At 41.8% G+C, this 21,124-nt stretch overlaps 1 protein-coding gene across 8 annotated transcripts in view; it reads left to right on the forward strand.

The window, feature by feature from the left end:
• Positions 1 to 21,124, forward strand: part of Pde4b (phosphodiesterase 4B) — a 541,549-nt gene that overhangs the window by 344,542 nt on the left and 175,883 nt on the right. The window contains exon 1 of one of the 8 annotated variants that reach the window (XM_013070993.3): positions 15,923 to 16,897. The exons of the other annotated variants lie outside the window; for them this stretch is intronic. Coding sequence (XP_012926447.2) covers positions 16,848 to 16,897 — 50 coding nt within the window. The 5' untranslated portion in view covers positions 15,923 to 16,847. Of the gene's footprint in view, positions 1 to 15,922; positions 16,898 to 21,124 lie in introns of those variants that run through there. 8 annotated transcript variants of the gene reach the window in all.

Raw genomic sequence — 21,124 nt, forward strand, 5'->3', positions numbered from 1 at the left:
TTAACACATCCCCGCTGGCTTGAGCCATCAGCAGTACACGCATGACTGTCCCATGGGGCAGCTTGTTCCGCTGTGGGAAAAGTGGTGTAGTCATGCATTGAACAGCCTTGCATGGGCCACTGGTGGTTCTAGCTGCCCAGCTGTGGGACATACACATTAGAGTCCCATTGTGAGCATGCTAAGACCCACCTCAAAGATCATCTTCATGATAAAGGCTTTTTTATGTTCCTAAATAAAATATCAGTAAAGAACATCTGACAGTATGGGTAAATTTTGTTATTCTTTCATTTTTTATATTGTTATTCATCCTTTGCAGGCAGGAACCATGTTTAAGCATCTCTTTATTCCCCATTTACCTAGTGCCTGGTGCAGTACACAGCCAATATGCAATAAATATCTGTCCAATTGATAGAAAAACTCAGCTATCCAGAATGAGTGTTTCCCCTGCATTTTAGAAAGGCAAGATGTTATTCTACTTCTGTATACATCTCAAAGCACCTGGTACAACACTGATAAATGCTCATTGAAGCTAGCTCTACTGAATGACAAATTAATATTATAATGTCAGTAGCACATTTTGAACTCTTCAGTAGAAAGGCACCATAAAAGCCTCAAACTAGCTATAAAATTGAAATGATAAAAATCTGTTTGGATGACATCTCTTTTTGAAAATACAAAATAGTTCTGTTGTGTTTTGATACATAATTATACTTGACGATTTTGGGTGTAACCAAGCTGTGTTTGGGGACTTGGATGATCATAACAATACTGCTTGATATGGGAGGAGGGGAAATCCATTTTGTAAGCTTTTCAGTTACAAGCTTTGCTTTCTGTGTCTGGGAGCAACTCCCATTGCTGTTTACAGAAATGCCTCAGAATATGGGGAATTCAGGAGCACCACGATGTCCCTAAAGACACAAGCAGATCTACTGTTTCTTCTATTCTCCCTCTCTCACAAGACAAAAGTGTGCAGCCCAAATGGCAGCATTGAGTGTGGCAGGAGCTCCAGCCTGTGACATCTAAGCAAGATCAGAGCTTGATTTGTTTTGTTTCATTGCTGGGGATTGAACCCAGGACCTTGCACATACTAGGCAAGTGCTTTGCCATTGAGCTATAATCGTATATTTCCCCCTCACCTAAGATCTGTACCTCTAAAAATGGCACTTGGGCTTTATAACAGCTAGGGTTTCAGCTATCAATGTGAATAGATACATATATATCAATAGATTAGATATATAACTTATTTTAAGGGGCTGCCTCCCACCCTGTAGGGTCGGGCCCGTCCAAGCTTGTTAGGCAAGCTCGGATCCTAGCAACTCAGGCTGGAGTTGAGTCTGAAATTCATAGGTGAGGCCAGAAAGCTGGAAATGAAAGCAGGCGCTGGCGATGCAGTCTTAAGGTGGAATTGCCTCTTTGAGAAATCTGTTTCGGCCCTGAAGGTCTTCAACTGACCTATGAGGTGCCACCTATTACTGAGAGTAGCGTCTTTACTTGGAGACGACTGGTGACCGACGTTGGGCACATCTGCAGAGCATCGTATCAGTGTGTGATTAACACATGAGTACTAGAGTCTAGCCAGGCCAATACAGAAAACCAGTTACCACAGAGCCCCTTGTCAAAAAACGCCTGTGCTATGGTTCAGATATGAAATGCCCCCAAAGCCTCCTGGGTGTGGAAGGGGACTGGATCACAGGGTGCTATGCATATCAGTGAATTCACCCATGGCTGGGCTCACAGCTGACTTGCTGGAGGAGGTCACGGGGTGCGACCTGAGGGCGCACTCATGTCCCCAGCTCCTCCCTTCTCTCTCTTCCTGACTGCCATGAGGTGAGCAGCTCTCCTCCGCCCGGCCCCTCTGCCATCCGGTTTCTGCCTCAGAGCCACAGGCCACGGACTGGAACCCTGAGCCAAAATGAACCTCTTTTAAGTTGCAGGTGTCTGCTAATTTGTCCTGGGGACGGGAAATTGGCTAAGGCAGCCAGACCCCCTTCTGTCACTTCACATTTCCTGCGTGTGCTGGCCACACACCAGCCTGCTGACCCTGCCCTGAAGGAACCCTGCCTTCCTGCCTTGGGATGCTCTGCACAGCCCTGCATCCCTAATCTAGACTCTCCTCCCTCTCCACCCCAGCTGTCACATGCTCTTCCTCCCCTTGAACCATGTGCAGGTGTCCTTGCCCTTCTCAGGTGTAGAGCATTGCTTGAGCCCCTGCAGACTTCCAGGCAGTGAAGGTGCCTTGCCTTGTGTTGCATTGTTCCTAAATGTATTCATAGCAGCCAGCCCCTTCCTTGGCCAAATGGGTGAAGAACCTCATGACTTTTATGTTGTTTTGTTTCGTTTTGTTTCGATTTCTCTTCTCCCCCAGGGTGTAGAGCTTCCCTGCATGCACCAGTCTTTATCCTCAGTCTGTACCTTCCTGCAGCAGCTGCCCAGGAAGACGATCAATTAGACAAGTTTTCAGCCCTCTGAGACTTCACAGTCTCATGGGGGAGATGGATAAGCAAACTGTAGGTGTCCATCAGTTTTTGTTGCACTGAATTAATTCCTGCGGTGGAAACATATTCACTTTAACTTCACCCACCCCCACTACTCCCACGGACAGACATTAGCCAGAGCAGACAGTAGGCTTGCAGTGAGACAGAAAGCTCTGTCCTCATGAGACTTTCAGAAGAGCAGTGTGTGCAGTGTGATGCCAGAAACACCAAGGAGGACAACGATCCAAAAATATCTCTGTTGCTAAGATGCTGACATCCACTGTTGGAAATTCATTTATTTGGGTTCAGAATTAACCTATCACCAAACGCTCAAGGAAGGAATTACTAAATACCTACGTAATATTTCTTTCAAGTGCCTTTTTCTTCTTTCTTTACCACTCTGTCTTCTCTTCTTCCATTAAGACTTAGGTAGATTGTCCCCCGCAAAAAAGGACTCCCACCACCCAAAGCAGTTAGCATTCTCTGGATCCTCCTAGCAGCCTGTGCCTGTTAAAATAGCTAAATATAGAGCAGGATAGATTTTTCAGCCTCTGTTGTTTAACTGCTTATTGTTTGTCCGAGTTCTCCACTAGACTGAGCTCTTCAAGGGGAGAAAAAACGTGTTTTTCATTTCTGTGACCCCAACATCTAGCACAGTACCAAACACATAATGAGATGCTGGTGGAATGACCATGTGACTGCATGAAAATGTGTCCTTAGCTAATTTGCTCCTGGGTAGAATGAGCCCAGAGCACAGGTATGGGATAGTCCTGATGAAAGAGAGCTGAGGGGTAGAGAAAAGACAGGTCGGAAAGGGGACCTTCGGGAAGCCACAATGTCGGGGCCACTCGGGGTTCTCTGTCTGCTGTTGTAGTCTTTTGGGGTTCGGTTATGAGTAAAATCCCTCATGAGTACACATGCTTTTTAGGGGGTCCACAGGGCACAGTTTGGAGCATTCTCAGCTGACAGGAGTTTGTCTGCAAGCATTTTGTCAAGTGGAAAGGTGGCCACATATGCTTCATTTATAAAAACAAAACTACTTTTAAAATATCTTACTTGGTGACTCGGGAGCTAAAATCTTCTACTCGTCCCTCCAACTGCAGTCTACTCCTTCTTCCCCTTTGCTTCGAAGAACAAGTGAGTGAAGACCAACAAAACCTGTTCTTCCCAAGTCCCTTCACTTGCAAGGCACACATACCTGCATGAGTTTTCTCATGTTATCAAGCTGGAGATTTTAAAGATGCATCTAGATGAGGGCTGAAATTGGAGTTGGTGATCTCTTCTACTCTCCATAGCTGAACGAGTTCTCTTTCTGATGATGTCTCTTTCCTCCAGAGTTGCTCCATTTTTGTCTTGCTCAACCTGCCTTCCTCATTTTTCTCTTTCTTCATGTCTTTCGCTCACTGCCATTTCTCCCCATTGCAATTCCACAAGGCCCATCATGAGTGCCCGGGTCTCCCCTGCTTCACAACCCCTCAGCCTTCAATGTGTGCACCTCAAATAGCTACCCTCTGACTCACTCATTTCAATGTTGGCACGAAGGTAGGTTTTTTAAAGTTAATTTTAGCAACAGATGGGTTACTTTGCTTTAACTTAACCAAGATATGATTATACTTTGTAGTTATCTGAGTGTCAGTAGTTACCTCTAGATTACTTATTATCTATACAACATACCATATGCTATTTGGTGTATATACAGGATCTATAGAACGCCAGGAACTATGCTACATTCTGAGGTGCCTTGATGCATTTTCTGTTGCTAATAGAACAGTACCACGGATTTGGTAAGTGATAAAGAAAAGTAGTTTATTTTGGTTCGGGTCTCTGATCAGAGATTGAAAGAACTAAGTCTGGTGATAGGTTCTCGTTGGCAACATCTGGAGAGGGTGCAGAGCCTCACACGTTGACACCAAGGAGTGTGCAAGAGCCCCGGACAGAGTGGCTTCCACAGCCCACCCTCTCTGAAGATAACACTTCGCCCACGAACTCGCTAACCACATGGAAGACTAACCCGTTCCCTCCAACAAAGCCCTGACCACCTGTAAGGGTCCCACTTGGCTCTACCTCTTCACAGCCCATAATGGGGATTAAATTTCAGCATGAGATTTAGAGAGAACAAACTATACTCAACCCATAGCGTGAAGATCCTACCATCGGAAGCCATGGCTCTGCCCTGGGGTCGCACCCACCAACTCTTTTCCCTCCTCTTACTCCCCCACTTCCAATCCACCCTCACAGGGCAACCTTTCCAAATCGAAATGGAACGTGGCATTCCCAGCTTGAAATCATTAAAGGCATTATCATCCAAATTAGTATAAGGATGTTTATTTTCCACTTCTCTAAATTTTTTTCTAGCCCTGCCCAATCTCTGGTACTTTATGCGTGTACAAATCCAGTGTCATTCATGAAATTGTCGATGTAGTTCCGTGTCCTTGCCTTTGCACGTGACATTCAGGAGAAATAGAAAATGTGGGACGGAGAGAAAATAAATAAGACACGGGTTGATAGAATTCAATGTTTAGAGAGCATGGTCTTAACTAACGTGTGGATTTCACAAACCCAGCTATCGGCCTCTGGGTAGTAAGCATCTGATGTGTTTTTGTTAGAGCGGCCTTTCAAAGTGACATTTGTGTTTTTGTCTGACTTCAGATCCGGTAGGAATGAGTGAATGAAAGGAAACTAGAAGGGTGAGTTCATTGCAACATGAACAATTTCATCCTTTTTCAAATTCAATAGCTATTCTTGTGGCTAACAAAGCAACTGTTATAAGTTGAACACAAACAAGAAGTAATCAGGAGAGAGTTTGTAGTACCATAAATATTTATAATAGGGACATAATACAATGCATTGTGGATGTCAGTTAAGAAAAGTTAGAGTGGAAGTGTCTATTTAGAAAAATTATTAAACATGTGACACTTGTATAGCCTTTTCCAATTGAGAAAACACACTTACATCAATTATTCCATTTAAACTTCAATTCTCAACCTTTCCCAGCCCTTTATCTTTGGTGTACATGCAAGCTGTTAATGTCTCTGGCCTTCGTGTTCTCTCCCTCAAGCCGGGCCCTGCACCAGAAACAAGCCCTGTGAGTCTGTTCTGTCTCACAGCAAAGCCCAAGGCTTGTCTCTACGTCCTCTGCTTTCTCCCCTTCCTTTCCTCAGCCAACTCAGACCTGGCTTTGCAGCCCACAGCTCCACAGAAACCCTTTCATCTTTCACTGCTGCTTTAGCAACACCTGCCGTGTTCTCCTGGGAGCACGCTCCTTCTCTTCCCTGCAGCCGGTGCTTTCATCTGGGCTCCCAACACACTCTCCAGCCCCTTCCCTCCAGCCTGCTCAGTGTCCTGCTGCTCAGTTCTTGTCTCTGTCTACACAGACACCCAAATTGGTCTCCAGCAGGCCTAGCAGCAGATGACTACCTTGTTTACACCTTCAGCCCAGGTCTATCCCTTGACTTAGGCCTTGTGCATCCAGCAGCTCTCTTACTCGCTTTGGATAGGTGTCTCAAGCCTGCCTCTCTGAACAGGAACTCTGGAAGACTGCTCTAACCCAATCCAGAAGACTGCTCTAACCCAGCCCCAGAAGACTGCTCTAATCCAAACCAGAAGACTGCTCTAACCCAGCCCCAGAAGACTGCTCTAATCCAATCCAGAAGACTGCTCTAACCCAGCCCCAGAAGACTGCTCTAACCCAGCTCTGGAAGACTGCTCTAATACAACTCTGCAAGACTGCTATAATCCAAAGAGACCCTTCTCACCAAAGGGTGCTTAGTGCGTCTGGGCACCCTCAGAAGAAACTCAGATATTATCCTTAATGGCTCTCTTTTTTCAGGCTCAGCATATCCTGCTGGCTTTGCCTTTCAGATGCACCAGGAATCTGACCACTTGATTACCTCTACCAACCAGGCCAAGTGGCCAGTGTCACCAATCTGCACCTCTGGACTGGTTTACCAACTGCACTGTCCACTCCCCTTCTTGCCCGTTCTACAGGCATTTCTCCACAGTGTGGCTACCAGGCTCCCCTTTATTCCTCCCGTTTCTGCTCACTGTTCTCCCATCCATTTTTCTATACCCTTCTGTCCCTTAACCAACTTTATTATTTTCTTATTCACTTGCTGTTCATTTATGGCCTCTTTTTCCCTCCCTGGAATATAAGTCCAGGAGGGTTTGTTCCTTCTGTATTTCTGCTGTTGAGGACACTGCTGTGTCATTGTAGAGGCTCAGTAAATATTCATGGAATGAAAGAATGAGGCTTACATATAACTGTTTTGGCCAGAAGTCCTGTCCTCTTGACCAGAGCCAAAGACCATGTGAAAAGTGCTTATCATTCCGTATTTTCCGTATCTCTAGGATATTCTCAGGGAGCATCTCGAGAACCTCAGTTGCAGATTACACTGGATAAAAGGAGATGCGTGTTGTTAGGACAGTTGTATAGCTGCAGTTTGGGTTGGTGGCATGCATTTGTACAATAGGGACATCAGCTCCATGTCCACTGATTTAGAGTTGTCTGAGAGTGTTGCTCCACAGTGTACATTCAAGGCACAGTGCCAAAAGTGGCAGGGGAGCCACCCCAAAACAAACAAAACAAAACAAAGCAAATTCTTAGGTTTTTACATTTTGTACCATTGAAGCTGAGAAGAGCAGAAGAGAGTACATGCTTCATAAAGCTGCTCCAGGTAGGGTGCTGTGAATAGTAGAATCTTAGATAGGGCCCAGTGTAATCTTGAGGGTTCTGCCCGGTACCCTGAGCCCTAGCTCCCTGAGGGACAGTTCTCTTTTCCCTTCATAGAGATTACTTAAAATCTCTTGTATTCCCTGATCTTTCTGCCCTTGAGCTCAGGGCTCCCATGCTTGCCTGGAAGACATTTAAAGTTGTTCCAAGAAGATCTGCAGTGGAACAGGGCAGCTGGCATTCTGGGGAAGCTCCTCTGTGCCTGTCATCTTGTTTGACCTGGGGCTCCAGAGTTGGGTATCTGGAGCAGCTGCAGATGGTCTCCTCTGTCCAGAATAGGAAACCTCTCTTCCTCATCCAAACCCTAGGACTCTGCAGCCCCCCACTTGCTGGTCAGAGCAGTTGTTATGTGACCAAAGATGAGCCAATTGGAGTCCTCCCACAGGAGTTTTACAGTAAGCACTGAAGGGGAGAAAATGTCCTTCCCTCTGATCACGAGGCTGGAAGACAAAGCCCACAGCTATGTCCCACTGTGGGGAGGAGTTGGGCTCAGAATTTGCTTGCCATCTGGAGAATAGAAACAGACCAGAGCCAGAGTCACCCAAAGGTGTCTGAATCCCTCTATTGCGTCTCCCTGGAGGTTGGCACTGCCTCTTCCCTTTCAGTGCTCTCAGCGGCTTCATTATGTGGCCAATCCCCCGGCTTTGGACTATGTCCATTGTAATTGGTGCTTGGCTCTAGCAACTTTGCAGGAACCCTAAATAATACCTCAAATTTCCACTTTATAGACACGAATCCCAAGGCATGAAGAAATCAGATTACTTATTATCTACTCAGAGGCTAAATGAGACTTAAACTCAGGTCTGTAGGTTTCTCATTACCCCATTCTCTGTACCCCATGGGGTCTTGTGGCTCCTTTCTAACCCTCTACAGGAAATGTCAGCATTCAGGCAGTAGTTAAACATGCGACACAGTTTTCTTAGTGTGTTGTTATTTTTTTAAACAGAGACACACCTCTAATTTATATACCCCCCCCCAAAAAAAAAGAAAAGAAAAATGATTCTAACTATGCAATAAGCTCACACAAGTCCATTTGAAGGGGTGGGGTTTTTTATTTGCAAAATGACCACGTTGGACTCAGTGACCTATGGTTTTCTTTTTTCATGGGAAGATTTCTAAAATCGAATTGCTTCTTAGCACCTCTGAAGATCTAATTATACTGCCCATGCCTGTAGGATTTATTTAAATATGAAAGCACAGAGCCATCACGAGGAGGTGCCTCTGTCAGACTCCGTGAACCAGAGCCAAGTTGGCTTCCAGCCTCCAGCAATAACTCTTGAAGAGGCTGTCAGAACACCGGCATGTTATTATCTCCAGATCACAGTCCTGTCCTAGAGGACATGTGTGCCCTGCCAAGGGGGGATTAAAAAACATTCACAACCAGTCTTCTGGAAGATGAAAAGGTCGTTTTTGTCTTGGAAAAATAATAGTATACACTTCTACATATTGAGACTTTGAATGAGTGTGAGCACCTAGCCCTAGCATTCACACAGGATGCCCTGCCACTCCCAGGAGCGCTTGGACCTCTGTGGGTGACCACACCGTGCACATCAGAACAGGAGGCTACTGCAGCACTGACACACACGGGCAGGCACAGACACAGACCCGAAAAGAGAATACACATGTGTGCACACGCACGCACATGCACACACGCACACACACACACACATGCACATGCACGCACCTTTGTGTTTTCTGTGGAATGTGTTCTTAGACTGGATGCTGGGAAAGTCCCCTGTGGGAGCTTTTTGATACTTCCCCGAGTCTAAGTATCAGATAATGTTACCCTGAATGCATTTCTGGCTTAACTCTCAGTTCTTTGAATAAGAAAACCAATTCATCTTTTTACAATCTCTTTTCCATAGAAATTCTAATTTATTTAAAATTCATTATTTATGTAGTACTTTATTATTAGCCAGCTGTTTTAATGCAAATAACTGATTTAAATTATCTCCTAAACCCATAACATCTATGCAAATATTCCTCATTTAATGGCCTACCTATTAAAGGACTGTTCACTTACTACCCACTACTCAGACTTATGACCCATCCCTTTTTTTGTACAGTTCTGTATATTATTTATAGAACCTTTTTTGTACAGTACACCTTGTTTATACAGCACTGTAATTTTTGCTGATTGTACTGTACAGTACTGTGGTTTTATGATGTTATACATTACAGCATTGCACGTAAGAGTTATGCAAATTAAAGTGAAGTCATCAAGTTAGAATTTCCTTTGGCCATTTCTTTGATCTGAATCTTGAACTGTACATACTCTATACAGTTCCTCATTTAACCACCAATTCCATCAATGACTTAGTCACTGGACCGTAGCTCCAACCGTAGCTCCGTCCTTAAATGAGGAACATCTGTATTGTTATTATTTATATGTTGTCTATTTGTCTTTTATCAACACAGCAGCTCTATTTGCACTTAAACGTGAAGACACTGAGGCTCAGTGAGATCAGTGACTCTCCCTGGAACACAAGGCTAATCAGTGCTGTGTGTCTGAGGATAAGTCATTTATTCCCATGTTATTTTACTCAGGCTTCTAGGAGTACAAAAGCAAGAGCTAAAGAGACAGACATAACTAGGTTGGAATCCCAGATTCACTCACTAGCTTGCTGACTTTGAATAAATGACTTCTGGGATCCTTGATCCCATTGTCTTTGAAATGGAGACAATGGTTACAGAAATGTAAACTTGTTTATTAAGTGAGGAACTACAGAAACCCCGCGGCACGTACAAATGCTGGTGTAGGTACAGTACCTTTATTCATCAACTCCCGATAGGTACCATTAAATGGCTTTAGTTTAAACCCAGCTGCTTTTGGATGCTACACATAACAAACAAACAAAAAGTGCCATATTCTGGAATAATATATTAAGATCTATCAAAGCTCCACATGTTCAGTGCTTCAAAGCTCCAAGGACTTTCTACCTCTTCACTTTTCCTCTATTTAAAAACTACTGCACAGGGACAAACTGAGGTTTCCCAGGGTTCTTTGGTCATAAGCTTCATGGACTTGGCTTTAATCCCACCAGTGTGAACACACACACACACACACAAAATCTAACAGTGTATGGCTTCCAGGGAAGGGAAGGGGGCTGACTCTCACTCCCTTACTGCTGCTGTCTGGGACTGGTATCTAATGGATATGGGTAAACTCTTAAAGCAGCAGACTTGGGGTAAGTCAGCTAACTCTGTCTTCCACGCCTACAGATTTCGGCTTGCTGCCCAATCTGTACTGGCCTCTGGTCAGAGTGTGTAGATGAGGTAAACTGAGGAGTGAGCTAAGGATTATGAGTTATTTGGATAATGAATCAATGAGTCATCAGTTGTGAAGATCTGATCCAACATGACTTGAAGTCAGTTCCTGTATTGCGGTCATTGATAAGTCACTGTGCCTTTCTTAGTTCATTTTCAAATATCCTAAATCAAGATAATAATTCTCCACCCCTCTAGGGTTATCATAAATTTTCTTCCTGGAAAAGCGTTAGCCTAAAATTCTAGAGAACTGCATTCAAATCCTCCCTGGTTCCCACTGGCTACAAGATTGGCCAATTTTAATTCTTCCTGAGACTCATCTGCAGAAAGGAATTTTAACAAAGCTGGCCTTGAAAGGTATTATGAGTGGTAGATAAGATTCACGGTAGACTGGACTGCATGGAGAACGGTGCCTGCCGTGGTAGCGGATACACTGATGTTTGTTGAGATTAAGTCTGGATGTCAGTTTCCTGCTTGGTTAGATCAAGATGAAGGTGCCCTTCTCTTTTAGGAGATTGTGATTGTGACACAGAATGATAAATGTGACTGCCCTTTGAAAACTCTAAAATAATGCCTAAAGATAAATTATCAGTTCCATTACTAGTAGACTGCTATGATTATTTAAGATATATAATTACTATATTAATCATTAGAGCTGCTCTTGTTGTTTCTAAGTCAGTTAGTTAGATTATGGGCCAGCGATTTAGTGGCAAGTTCCTGAGTTTGATCCCTAGTACCGCAAAAATAAATAAATAAATAAATAAATAAATAAAATAAACCAGTTAGATTTTGATTTTTTTCATATCAAAACAATACTACATAAGGAGATTGCTTGGAAATAAAGTTTCAAGTGCTGTCCCGTGGATGGCTTCTGGCTCTCTCACTGGTTTCCAGCCCCAGCTTGTGGCAGGGCTACACCTGGTGTTGCTGTGTGTCTCCTGACTGAGTGAAGCTGTATGCCCAGGCGGGGCTGGTGCAGTGTCTTTCACAGTTAGCTGTTGATGCACTGCCTACCGGCCTCTGTGCTCTTAGGTAATAACATTTATTCCTCATCTCTTTTGCTCCTAGTAAGCTTTAAGTACAAATCTTTAGTCACATTTTTCTGTAAGTATGTGAATCCTTGCCATCACTTTTCTTCCATTTACCTCCAGCCTTCTCAGCTGGAGACCACAATCCACAATCCACAACGTGTGCCTCAAGCAGTCAGCAAAAGCGGGCCATTTGCAGACAGCATCCTAGCCTAAGGTAGTTCATGTGTCCAGACCACTGCCCCCCACCCCGAGGAATTTCAACCACTAGTGGTTCTGCTGTGATGAAGAGTCCATAGAGTCCACAGTCCAAGGACTCAGACTCAGGCACCCACTGGCATGCTTTGGTGAATGAGGCTGTGTCTGTCAGGCTTGGTTTTTTTAAAAATTACATTTGGATCCTTGAAATGCTACTATAGCTAATTAACTGTGTCCATAGGGAAACCTTAGGTCCCTTCTGAGACTCACTTTATGTTGTAAAATGAGAACAAAAATTGTTCTTACTTCAGAGTGTTGTTAGGAAGATTAAATGAGATAAATTGAAAAGTATGCTCCATATTTACATATATTAGCTATTATTAGTAGCATAATTATGTGACTGTTAATATTGTAACTTTTGGTAAAAGAGGGAAATTACAGTTTATTATTTTTAAGACTACTAGCTAAGGATCAGTTTTTTTCTCTAAGAGACTCAAAAAAGAAAAATTTTTCTTCTTCAGTTTTGGTAAATAAACCAAACAAATTTCATTGCCAAAGAAGTTAACATTGCAGGTAGCATAAGTTCTGAGATAGGATCCTAAGAAACATATAACACAAAACCACACAAATGCCAAAGAAAAACTAAAATAACTAGTAAATAAGATTTCAGATTGTAAGATCACTACACAGACTCAATCATAATTCTATATATTTGCAATAAACAACTTAAAATGAATTAGGAAAACAATTACACTAACAATAGAATAAAGAAGAACACAATACTTAGAAATAACTTTTCCAAAGATATACAAGGCTTATGAACTAAAAACTACAGAAATTATCCAAAGAAACTAATGAAGAGCTAAGCAAAGAGAAAAGCATCCCATGTTCATGGATGGTAAATCATAATTTTTAGATGACATTATTCGTCAAAGTGGATTTACAAACTCAACACAATCCTTAACAGAGTCCCAATTGCCTCTTTTTAAAAAGTGATCCTAAAATTAATATGAAATTCAAGAGACCAAGAATAGTCAAAATGAACTTGAAAAAGAAGAACGAAGTGGGAGAACTTTCCCTTTTCAGTTTAAAGGTCTACTAAAAAACGGTAGTATTATATTGATGTAAAGTAGAGTTAGATCCATGTGATAGCTTTGAAAACCCAGAAATAAGCTCATATAAGTATGACTGATCTATTTTTGACCCAGGAGCCAAGACAATTCAATGTGGGTTGGGGGAGCAGTCTTTCCAACAAACAGTGCTAAGACACATGGGAAAGAATGGAATTGGACTCCTAATTCATACTATAGACAAAAGTTAACTCAAGATGAATCTGACACCTACAAGTAAGAGCTAAAAGAATAAAAAACGTGCAAGACAATATAAGACTAAGTATTTATGACATCAGCTTAGTCAGCGGTTTCTTAGGACAACAAAGGCACAGATAACCAAGAAATAGTAAGTGAAATAGACTTCATTAAAATTAAAATCTTTATTTTTGCCCCAAAAACACCATTTAAAAAGTGAAAAGACTTTTTCATAATCCACAGAATAGAAGAAAATGTTTGTAAATCAAGTATCTGATAAGATACTTGTTTCCAGATTATACAAAGAACTCTTACAAGTCAACAATAAAAAAGTCAAATAATCCAATGTTTTCTAAAAAAAAAAGGCAAAGTATTTAAATAGGACATTTATCCAGCAAGGAAATTCAAGTGGCCAATAATCATACGTAAGTAGCCCCAACATCACTAACCACCAGGGAAATGGAAATTAAAACCTCAGTGAGATGCCACTTTACCTCTACTTGGATAGCTATAGCTAAAAAAAGCAGAAAGTAACAAATATTGGAGAGGATCTAGAGAAATCAGAGCTCTCATATGTTGCTGGTGGGGTTGTAAAATAGCACAGTGATGCTGGAAATATTTGTCAGTCCTTCAAAATGCTAGACACACAGTTATAATATAACTCGGTGATCTCATAACTAGATTTGTATCCAGAGTCCAGAGTCAGAGGACTCTGGGAAAATGAAAACATAGTCATACAGGAAAGCAATCCATGAATGTCCAAGAAGCATTATTCATATGTAATAGCTAAAAAATAGAAAGGCACTCAGCATAAACAAAATGGTGTATATCCATGCCTTGAAGGCTTTTAGATAAAAAAAGAAGTACTAATACATGTTACAGCATGAATGAAACTTGAAAACTTCATGTTAAGTGAAAAAATCCTCGTGCAATATGTATGACATATATAAGTATAATGTATAGTACATGCACATATTGTAGGATTCCATTTATTTAGCATATTCACAGTAGGCAAATCCATCCAGACAGGAAGTTTATTAGGGTTTGCCAGGGGCTGAGGGTTCAGGGGAACATTGCATGGAGATAGAATTCCTCATTGAAATGGTGAAAATGTTATAAAATTTGATAGTGGTGACAGTTACACAGCTCTGAATATACTGAAAACTACTGAACTGGACACTTTATAAAGGTGAATTATATCTTAAAACTGTTAATTAAAGTAAGGAAATTCTGCTTCTTGATTGATGCTATCCAATTGAAAAAGAAAATACGTTATGTTTTTCTCTTGTTTTGTTCCATTCGGGAGTCAAAGCATAGTCTCTCAATGTGGACATAGTGGCGAATTAGTGTGAATTGTGTGTGAATTAGTGTGAAGTGGTGAACTAGCCATGCCATCATCTTCAAAATTCCCTTGTCAAAGACCCCAATCTTTGATGATCTACATTTCTTTCATAATGTAACAATAATCCTTTAGCAACAGTTTCAGATGCCATCCTGCTGCCTGGTTAGATTAAACAAACCATATTTACCAGTGCCTTTTCTTCTCTGTTGAGTCCCTCTCAATAATTACATCCCTCCCCTAACCACCAGAAAAAAAAAGCCTTTCTTATAAAAGAGTTACTGTGAACATTGTCCTTGGCCCAAAATATTATTTTCATGAAAACTACTTCTATTTCATTATGAACTGGTTCACTATCTTCTTTCTTGTTAAATGTAAGTCTGTGGACCCACACATATATCTACTCCCTTATTGATTCATTCATTTTCAACAAATACTCACTGAGCAACTACTCTGTGCTGGGTGCTAAGGCAGGCACTGAGAATAAAGCCGTGACAAAAATACAGAAATCCTCTTTCTCTGGGTCTTGGATTCTAGTGCAGAGATAACATGATGTAGCTAGTAAATCACATGGTACCATGAAGAATGATACATACTGTGAAAGAATAATAAAGCGAAGTACAGAGGGTGCTGGGGTAGGGATGTTCTGGCCAGGTCTCAGTAACAGTGGCGTTTGAGTGATGATTTGAGGAAGTGTAGGGGAGAGCCTCAAGCCAACTGGGGAAGAGCGCTTCGAAGCACATGGAATATCCATTGACAACTCCCGAAGTACGGCACTCCCGGCTCAGCACCGTGAGGAAGGAAGCAAGGAGTTAGTGAGCTCACGAGACCTTACCTCCGACCTCTGGTGCACTGTAAGCGTTTGCTCCCTCCTTGAATGACGCAGACACCAGGGAGACAGTGTTTGGTTGATAAATGTGGGCCCTGACGTGAAGAATTATCCTGAATGCTACTGTGAAAATAAACTGTAGAGAGGCAAAGCCACAAGAGAAAGTCCATTTAGAGACTGGTTTCCAGCTGGACACAGCAGTGCAGGCCTGTAATCCCAGCACTTAAAAGGCTGAGGCAGGAGAATCCTGAATTTGAGGCTAAGCTGGGCTGCATAGTGTGGCCAAGTGAGGATAAATAGTGAGACTCTCTGTCAAAAAAATGAAAGGAAGGAAAGAAGGAAAGGAAAAGAGGGAGGACGGAAGGAGAAAAAGAAGAAAGAAGGAAGGGAGGGGAAAGAAAACTACATGTCTGATGGTGATCTACTGTGAACTGTGGTTTTCATACAAGTTGCCGTCATTGCACAAAATGAGTCCTGTCCTCGGCTGGCTTCTCTGAGACTCTATGGAGGTCGGAAAGTTGAGATGTGGAAGCAGATCTGAAAGGAAGAAATCAGATAACCCAAATGGAAGATAAATAAGACTGAGTAAGGCCTAAAACAAGAGACAAAGAGGAGGTGCTTCAAACCCAGATCTCATTGGATCGCCATTCCTGTGAGTAGCACGGCCACCCTGGAGGTGGAGATCCAGAAGGCGGGGACCCTGTGCTCACTGTCCAATGATTTTGGAGCATAATTGGGCACTTTGGGACCTGCCTTTCCATCTTCCCAGATCTGAGGATCTTTGGAACTATGACTTTTCTGCTGGGTGAGTAGTGACCCTGGTGGCCCCAGACTAGCAGTCTGCTTAGAGATCAGTGTGCCTGGGCCGGAGGTGACAGTTCAGACTCACGCTTGCAGCCGGAGGAGCTGGTCCCAAACCTCAAAGGGGAATTCATTATTCCAGTCGCACTGTTATTTCTTTGTGTAACATGGACATTTTCTCTGCTCTGTAATCTTCTGCAATGAAAAGGACTTTTCATCTCTCCAGGGTTCTCTCCTTTGTTGTGGTCGACCATATGTCATTCAGGAAATCTGACCCAAGTGAGAGGTGTTCTCTCACCGCGCACTGACTGGGCTAAACAATGCAGATCCAGTCAGACAGAAGGCTCCGTAGCTCCCAGTGCAACACACGAGGTAGAAGGAGAGAGAACTGCATTGGATTAATCTGATCGCTGTAAACTTCGGCAAAAGGAAAACCCCAAACATGCTGACATATCACCAGGCATGGAGGAGAAAACAGAGTGACAGAGAAAGCAAAAGAGACTGTTGAAGGCAGATTTTTTTTCTGCAGTTTTCGAAATTCCAATTCCTTCCTTTTCGGAGGTAAATTAGATGAAACGCTCCTCATGCCGTGGGAAGTATCCTGCAGACCTGGCTGCGGACTGACTTTCTCATTTGATTTCTAAAGGAGACCAATGCGATGCTCCTGTGGAGCGCCTGTCTGCTGATTGCTAAGTCATTTGTATTCATATTGAAAATGATATCACTCTGCAATGGGAGGTGACATGCCATCAGAAGGAACAATAAAAGGACAAAGAGCCCAGTGGTGCCTATGTGGCTGCAGGAACACAGGGGAGTCAGTGACAATGCACTAAGCTGCCCAGTGGTGGGGTCCTGCCCCTCGTCACCCCCTCGGGATGCTGAACGTCAGCGCCTTGCCTCCTCCTCGGCGACATTCCTGGATATGGTAGGTGCTGGTGACGCTGCGGACGGCAAACTTTATCTGACAGTTCAGGAATAGAGCGGGGAGATGCCTTCTGGTTAAATCACTGAGCAGTGAGGAATTAAAGATAAGCAAAATGCCAGGGGAGATATTATGCTTTATAAAACTACATGAATTTGTTAGGAAAATACTTTGAGTATGTGCCTGTAGTAAAAATTATTTGTTTTTTTTCTTTTTCATTGTAAAAGTACAGAATGCAGTGAGTGGAATTTCCTGGAATAGTAAATTAGGTTTCCTCAGGCCAGGGTGAAATGTGTGAATGATACTCATTTTGCTTGGCTTGAAGTTTAAGATAAAACTATATTGGAAGATCTTTCCTCTTAAATTCTTACAAAAAGAAATATGAAGTAATAAGCAGTTTCGATGAATTGCAAAGATTTTAACCACTCCCAAATGTATATTTTAGGTGGCTAATGAATAGTTAGTGAAATTTTTTTTAAAATGTTGAGCTATGGAGAGATTTAAAGTACTTTGTTTAAAATGCTTCTGTTGTCTGTGAAGTATGTCTCCATTTTGAGGGCTAACACAGCATGAAGCATGGAATGACAGGATAGGCGGGAGACAACAGATACCAAAAACCAGACCCAAGCAGGGACCTGACATTGATTTATCCTTGTGTAACTGCATAGTCCCAGAAGCATCTCCACATATATTTTAAACACGGGCACTGCTTGTTTGGAGTCACTTAGTTTTTTGACTACTCTGAGTGCCACGTCTTCCACAGGGCAGACACTGTGGCTGGTGTGATTGTTTTGCTTGGTGCCTAGTTCAGTGCCTCGGGAATTCATTCAGTATCACTTTTGGGGGTGTTGATACAGAAATCAGAAGAGCAATGCACTCTTACCCTTAACTTTGAGCCTAATTAATTCTCATATACCAACCCACAATATTCTTCTGACCACTTTTTTTCTAAAATTAATAAAAAATGTGAGGGATATGCAAAGGAAAAGGGATTAAATTTTTTCTGTTTTCATCAAACAAGAAATTCAAAAGAGAATTTTGACTAATTGGCTCAGAAAGAACCATCTTCCTTCTATTTACTATAACTCCCACTGAAGGCAGTCATGAACTTCGAAAGGTGGAACATTAATGTTCTGCCAAGAAATAAAAAAGGGAGCAGTTTCTTGAAACTAGAAAATACCTGAGTGGATACTTAGGGAGGTCCTTGCTCTCAGACCTGTGATATACAAATGTTATTGTGAATTTCCAAAAGAAGACATATTACAAAGGAGAGAAGATGGCTACAACTTACCTGACCGCATACCCCTTTATCCAATTTTGTTCCTTGTGAATAAGTCTACAATGCCTTCCCTGAAATAGTGTCAAATTCGTGGCATGATAGAAGCACCTAACATAGGTACAGGCACGAAAGAAGTACACATAAAATCAAATTCAAATTAAGAATGAAATACAAAAAATGATGTGGCTGGTATGTGTCTGATTGTAATGTTCGTATGAAATGTAGAAGAATTTAGCCCAGTGCCTGGTCCAAAGAATTAATTCAACAAGTATTAGCCTCTCTCTACTCCTTGTCTCTTCTTCACATCATCTTTAGGTTACACTAGCCCTGTTAGAATCTCAGATTGTTTTAGTAATGGTACGCCATTTAGATCAACTTTCTAACAGTTCTTCTTATCCACTAGAGTAGTGGATTCCTTCATCTTTCCACCATGCATTTGTTGAGCTCTTATTATGTACCAGGTACTATGTTAGGTTTCTAGAATCCAAAGTTGTATAAACATCAGATAGGGTGAACCCACAAATAAATCAACAATTACAAGTCAGTGTATTACAACAATAATAGACATGAACATAACCTGCTTTCAGAACATAGATGCAGCTATATCAGATGGGGACATAAAGGAAGTGACCCATAATTAGCATTTTGATGAGTAAGTAGTCATAGCTGAACAGAGAGCCAGAACCAAGATCTTCTGGGCATAATACAGCATAGCTTGATTCATTTGGGCAGCAGTGGTATGGGGGCATTACTGTCCTGAGTCACAAGAGGAGAAGTAATTATTTGAGATGAGGCTGAAAGGACAGACAGGGCTGGATGAGTCTTCATAATGACTTCAACTCTATCATCCAAGTCTGGGGGACTAGTAAGTGCATTAAAACAAGAAAGGACACAACCCAGTGTGGAGCCAGCCTTGAGACAGTAGCTAGATAAGGTGGTTTCTATGGAAACAAAGGGTGCTTCCCAAGAAGTAGGACAGTATTCTATTTTAGGAGGAAAGAATCAAGACAAGGGCTGCTCATCCCAAAAGTGTCTATCATTTTTAAGGTACTCCAGTGGCTCCATCACTCTTCTATGGTGACTTAGAAATGGGACATCATAATTAGACTGTTAAATTGGAGGTGGTGAAACATTTTCATATTTCAACAGCTAAAGGCTTGGAAGTCTACTGAGTCTCCTCATAAGCTCTCTACCTGACAATGGTTTACCTCTTTCTATATAACTCTGTAAGAGTTAAGTGCACATGTATCTTTTTTCCAGTCGAATTCATTAGACTTCTTTATTTTTAAGTTACTTTACTTATATACTTTTTTCCCTATTGAAATACACTTAACAGTAAATTTGGGTGAGAAAATAAAATTGAACTCTCCATTTTTCAGTTACACCCACATCAGTTACTTATATTTAAGCAATCACTGAAATGCACTATGGGAGCCAAACTAAAATAATCCCAGGGGAATTTCTTCAGCAATGAGAGAATTATTATTTTTATGGTTCAATTGCTTTTCAACTCACATATTGTTCCTAGAATGCGACATACCTGAAATTAATATATTTAGTAGGGGATTATTGACAATCTAGAACAATTTTGGCTACAATGGCCATCACCCTAGGAGCTAAGTAATAGATTTGTAAACATGCCCAGAAACATTTATTCTTTAAACTGCTAGAAAAGTCATGGAGCATGACAGAGTCTGTTTATCACTGCTAAACGCTGAGCAGAAGCTAGTTAGTGGTCCAAGAGTGTAAGAGCCAGTTTCAAGACCCATTCAGTTACAATCCTATGTGTAGTTCTGTTGTGAATGGTAGCTCTTTTTTTAGTGCAGAAAAGACTCTTTGCTTTAATTACTTAGCCAGCATGAGGAAAAAATGTGCCCGAGACTAGGTTCCTGTGATAAAGAGCCTATGTGTTCTAGACAGATAAATTTTAAAAATGTGGTATTTACATACTGTGGAGTACTACTCTGCCATAAAGAAGGATAAGCTCAAGTCATTTGTAGGAAATCAGGTTCATCTTGAGACCATCATGTTAAGTGAAATAAATCAGACACACAAACTTGAATATTGCATAGCTTTTCTTGTATGAGAAACCCAAATTATAAATAGTGAAATAAATGATAGTAGGAAGTAGAGAGATTTTTCTCAAATGGGAAAGGGATCAGAATATGGAAGGGGAGAGAAGGGACGAAAGGGGGTGAGACAAAGAATTGAGATATGCTATGCACTTGTGCCAACTCCACCTGAGGAATTAAAAGTTATGTGCTCCCAACATGTACTTCTAAAAAGAAGCAGTGAAATCTGAACACAAATAAAGATTTGAATACATTGCCTTCTGCTGATGGACATTGATAGGTACAGACAGCAGAAAAATTTATTTCGATCAACAGCTTATTCAACAATTTATTCATAGACATTCAAGACTAAAAAATGGGTTGGTGTTTTTGGTGTGTGTGTGCGGGGACCAGTATTATTCTCCTCTTGGCATTTTAGCCCTAGCCTAAACAAGCAGTACAAGAGAAATTCCTGTAATTCAACTGTGATGACAAAAAGTGCATATAACATTTCTTTTTCCTTCCTATTTTATTTGAAAAAGTTGCACACACACTTATAAGCCACTCAGCTACCTTGTGTCACATATCTGCTGCTCCCTTCATGAAGCTAGGAGTCAGGAAGGGTCATAGAAAAGAAGTGTGAATTGCATGCCTCAAGTTGGAGGCAGAAAGACAAGCTCCTTCCTGAGGTTACTTCCTTGACAAGTCATGCAAAAGATTTTCTTCCACTAGACAAAGAGCAAGAGGAAACACATTCTCACTGAGACTACAAGGTACTTAGTTCTTAGGCAGATGGCTCAGGCCATCAGTTCAGTAGAAGACCTAAAATTAAGTTGATTGCAGGAAGGAATGTTAGCTGGCTCCTAAGACCTCTCTCCCTGGCAGAAATGCAACTTCCTC

Source organism: Heterocephalus glaber, unplaced genomic scaffold (genome assembly GCF_053883595.1).
Source record: "Heterocephalus glaber isolate CG9 unplaced genomic scaffold, H.glaber_assembly_v1.0 deba00001442, whole genome shotgun sequence".
In the NCBI taxonomy this organism is placed as follows: domain Eukaryota; kingdom Metazoa; phylum Chordata; class Mammalia; order Rodentia; family Bathyergidae; genus Heterocephalus; species Heterocephalus glaber.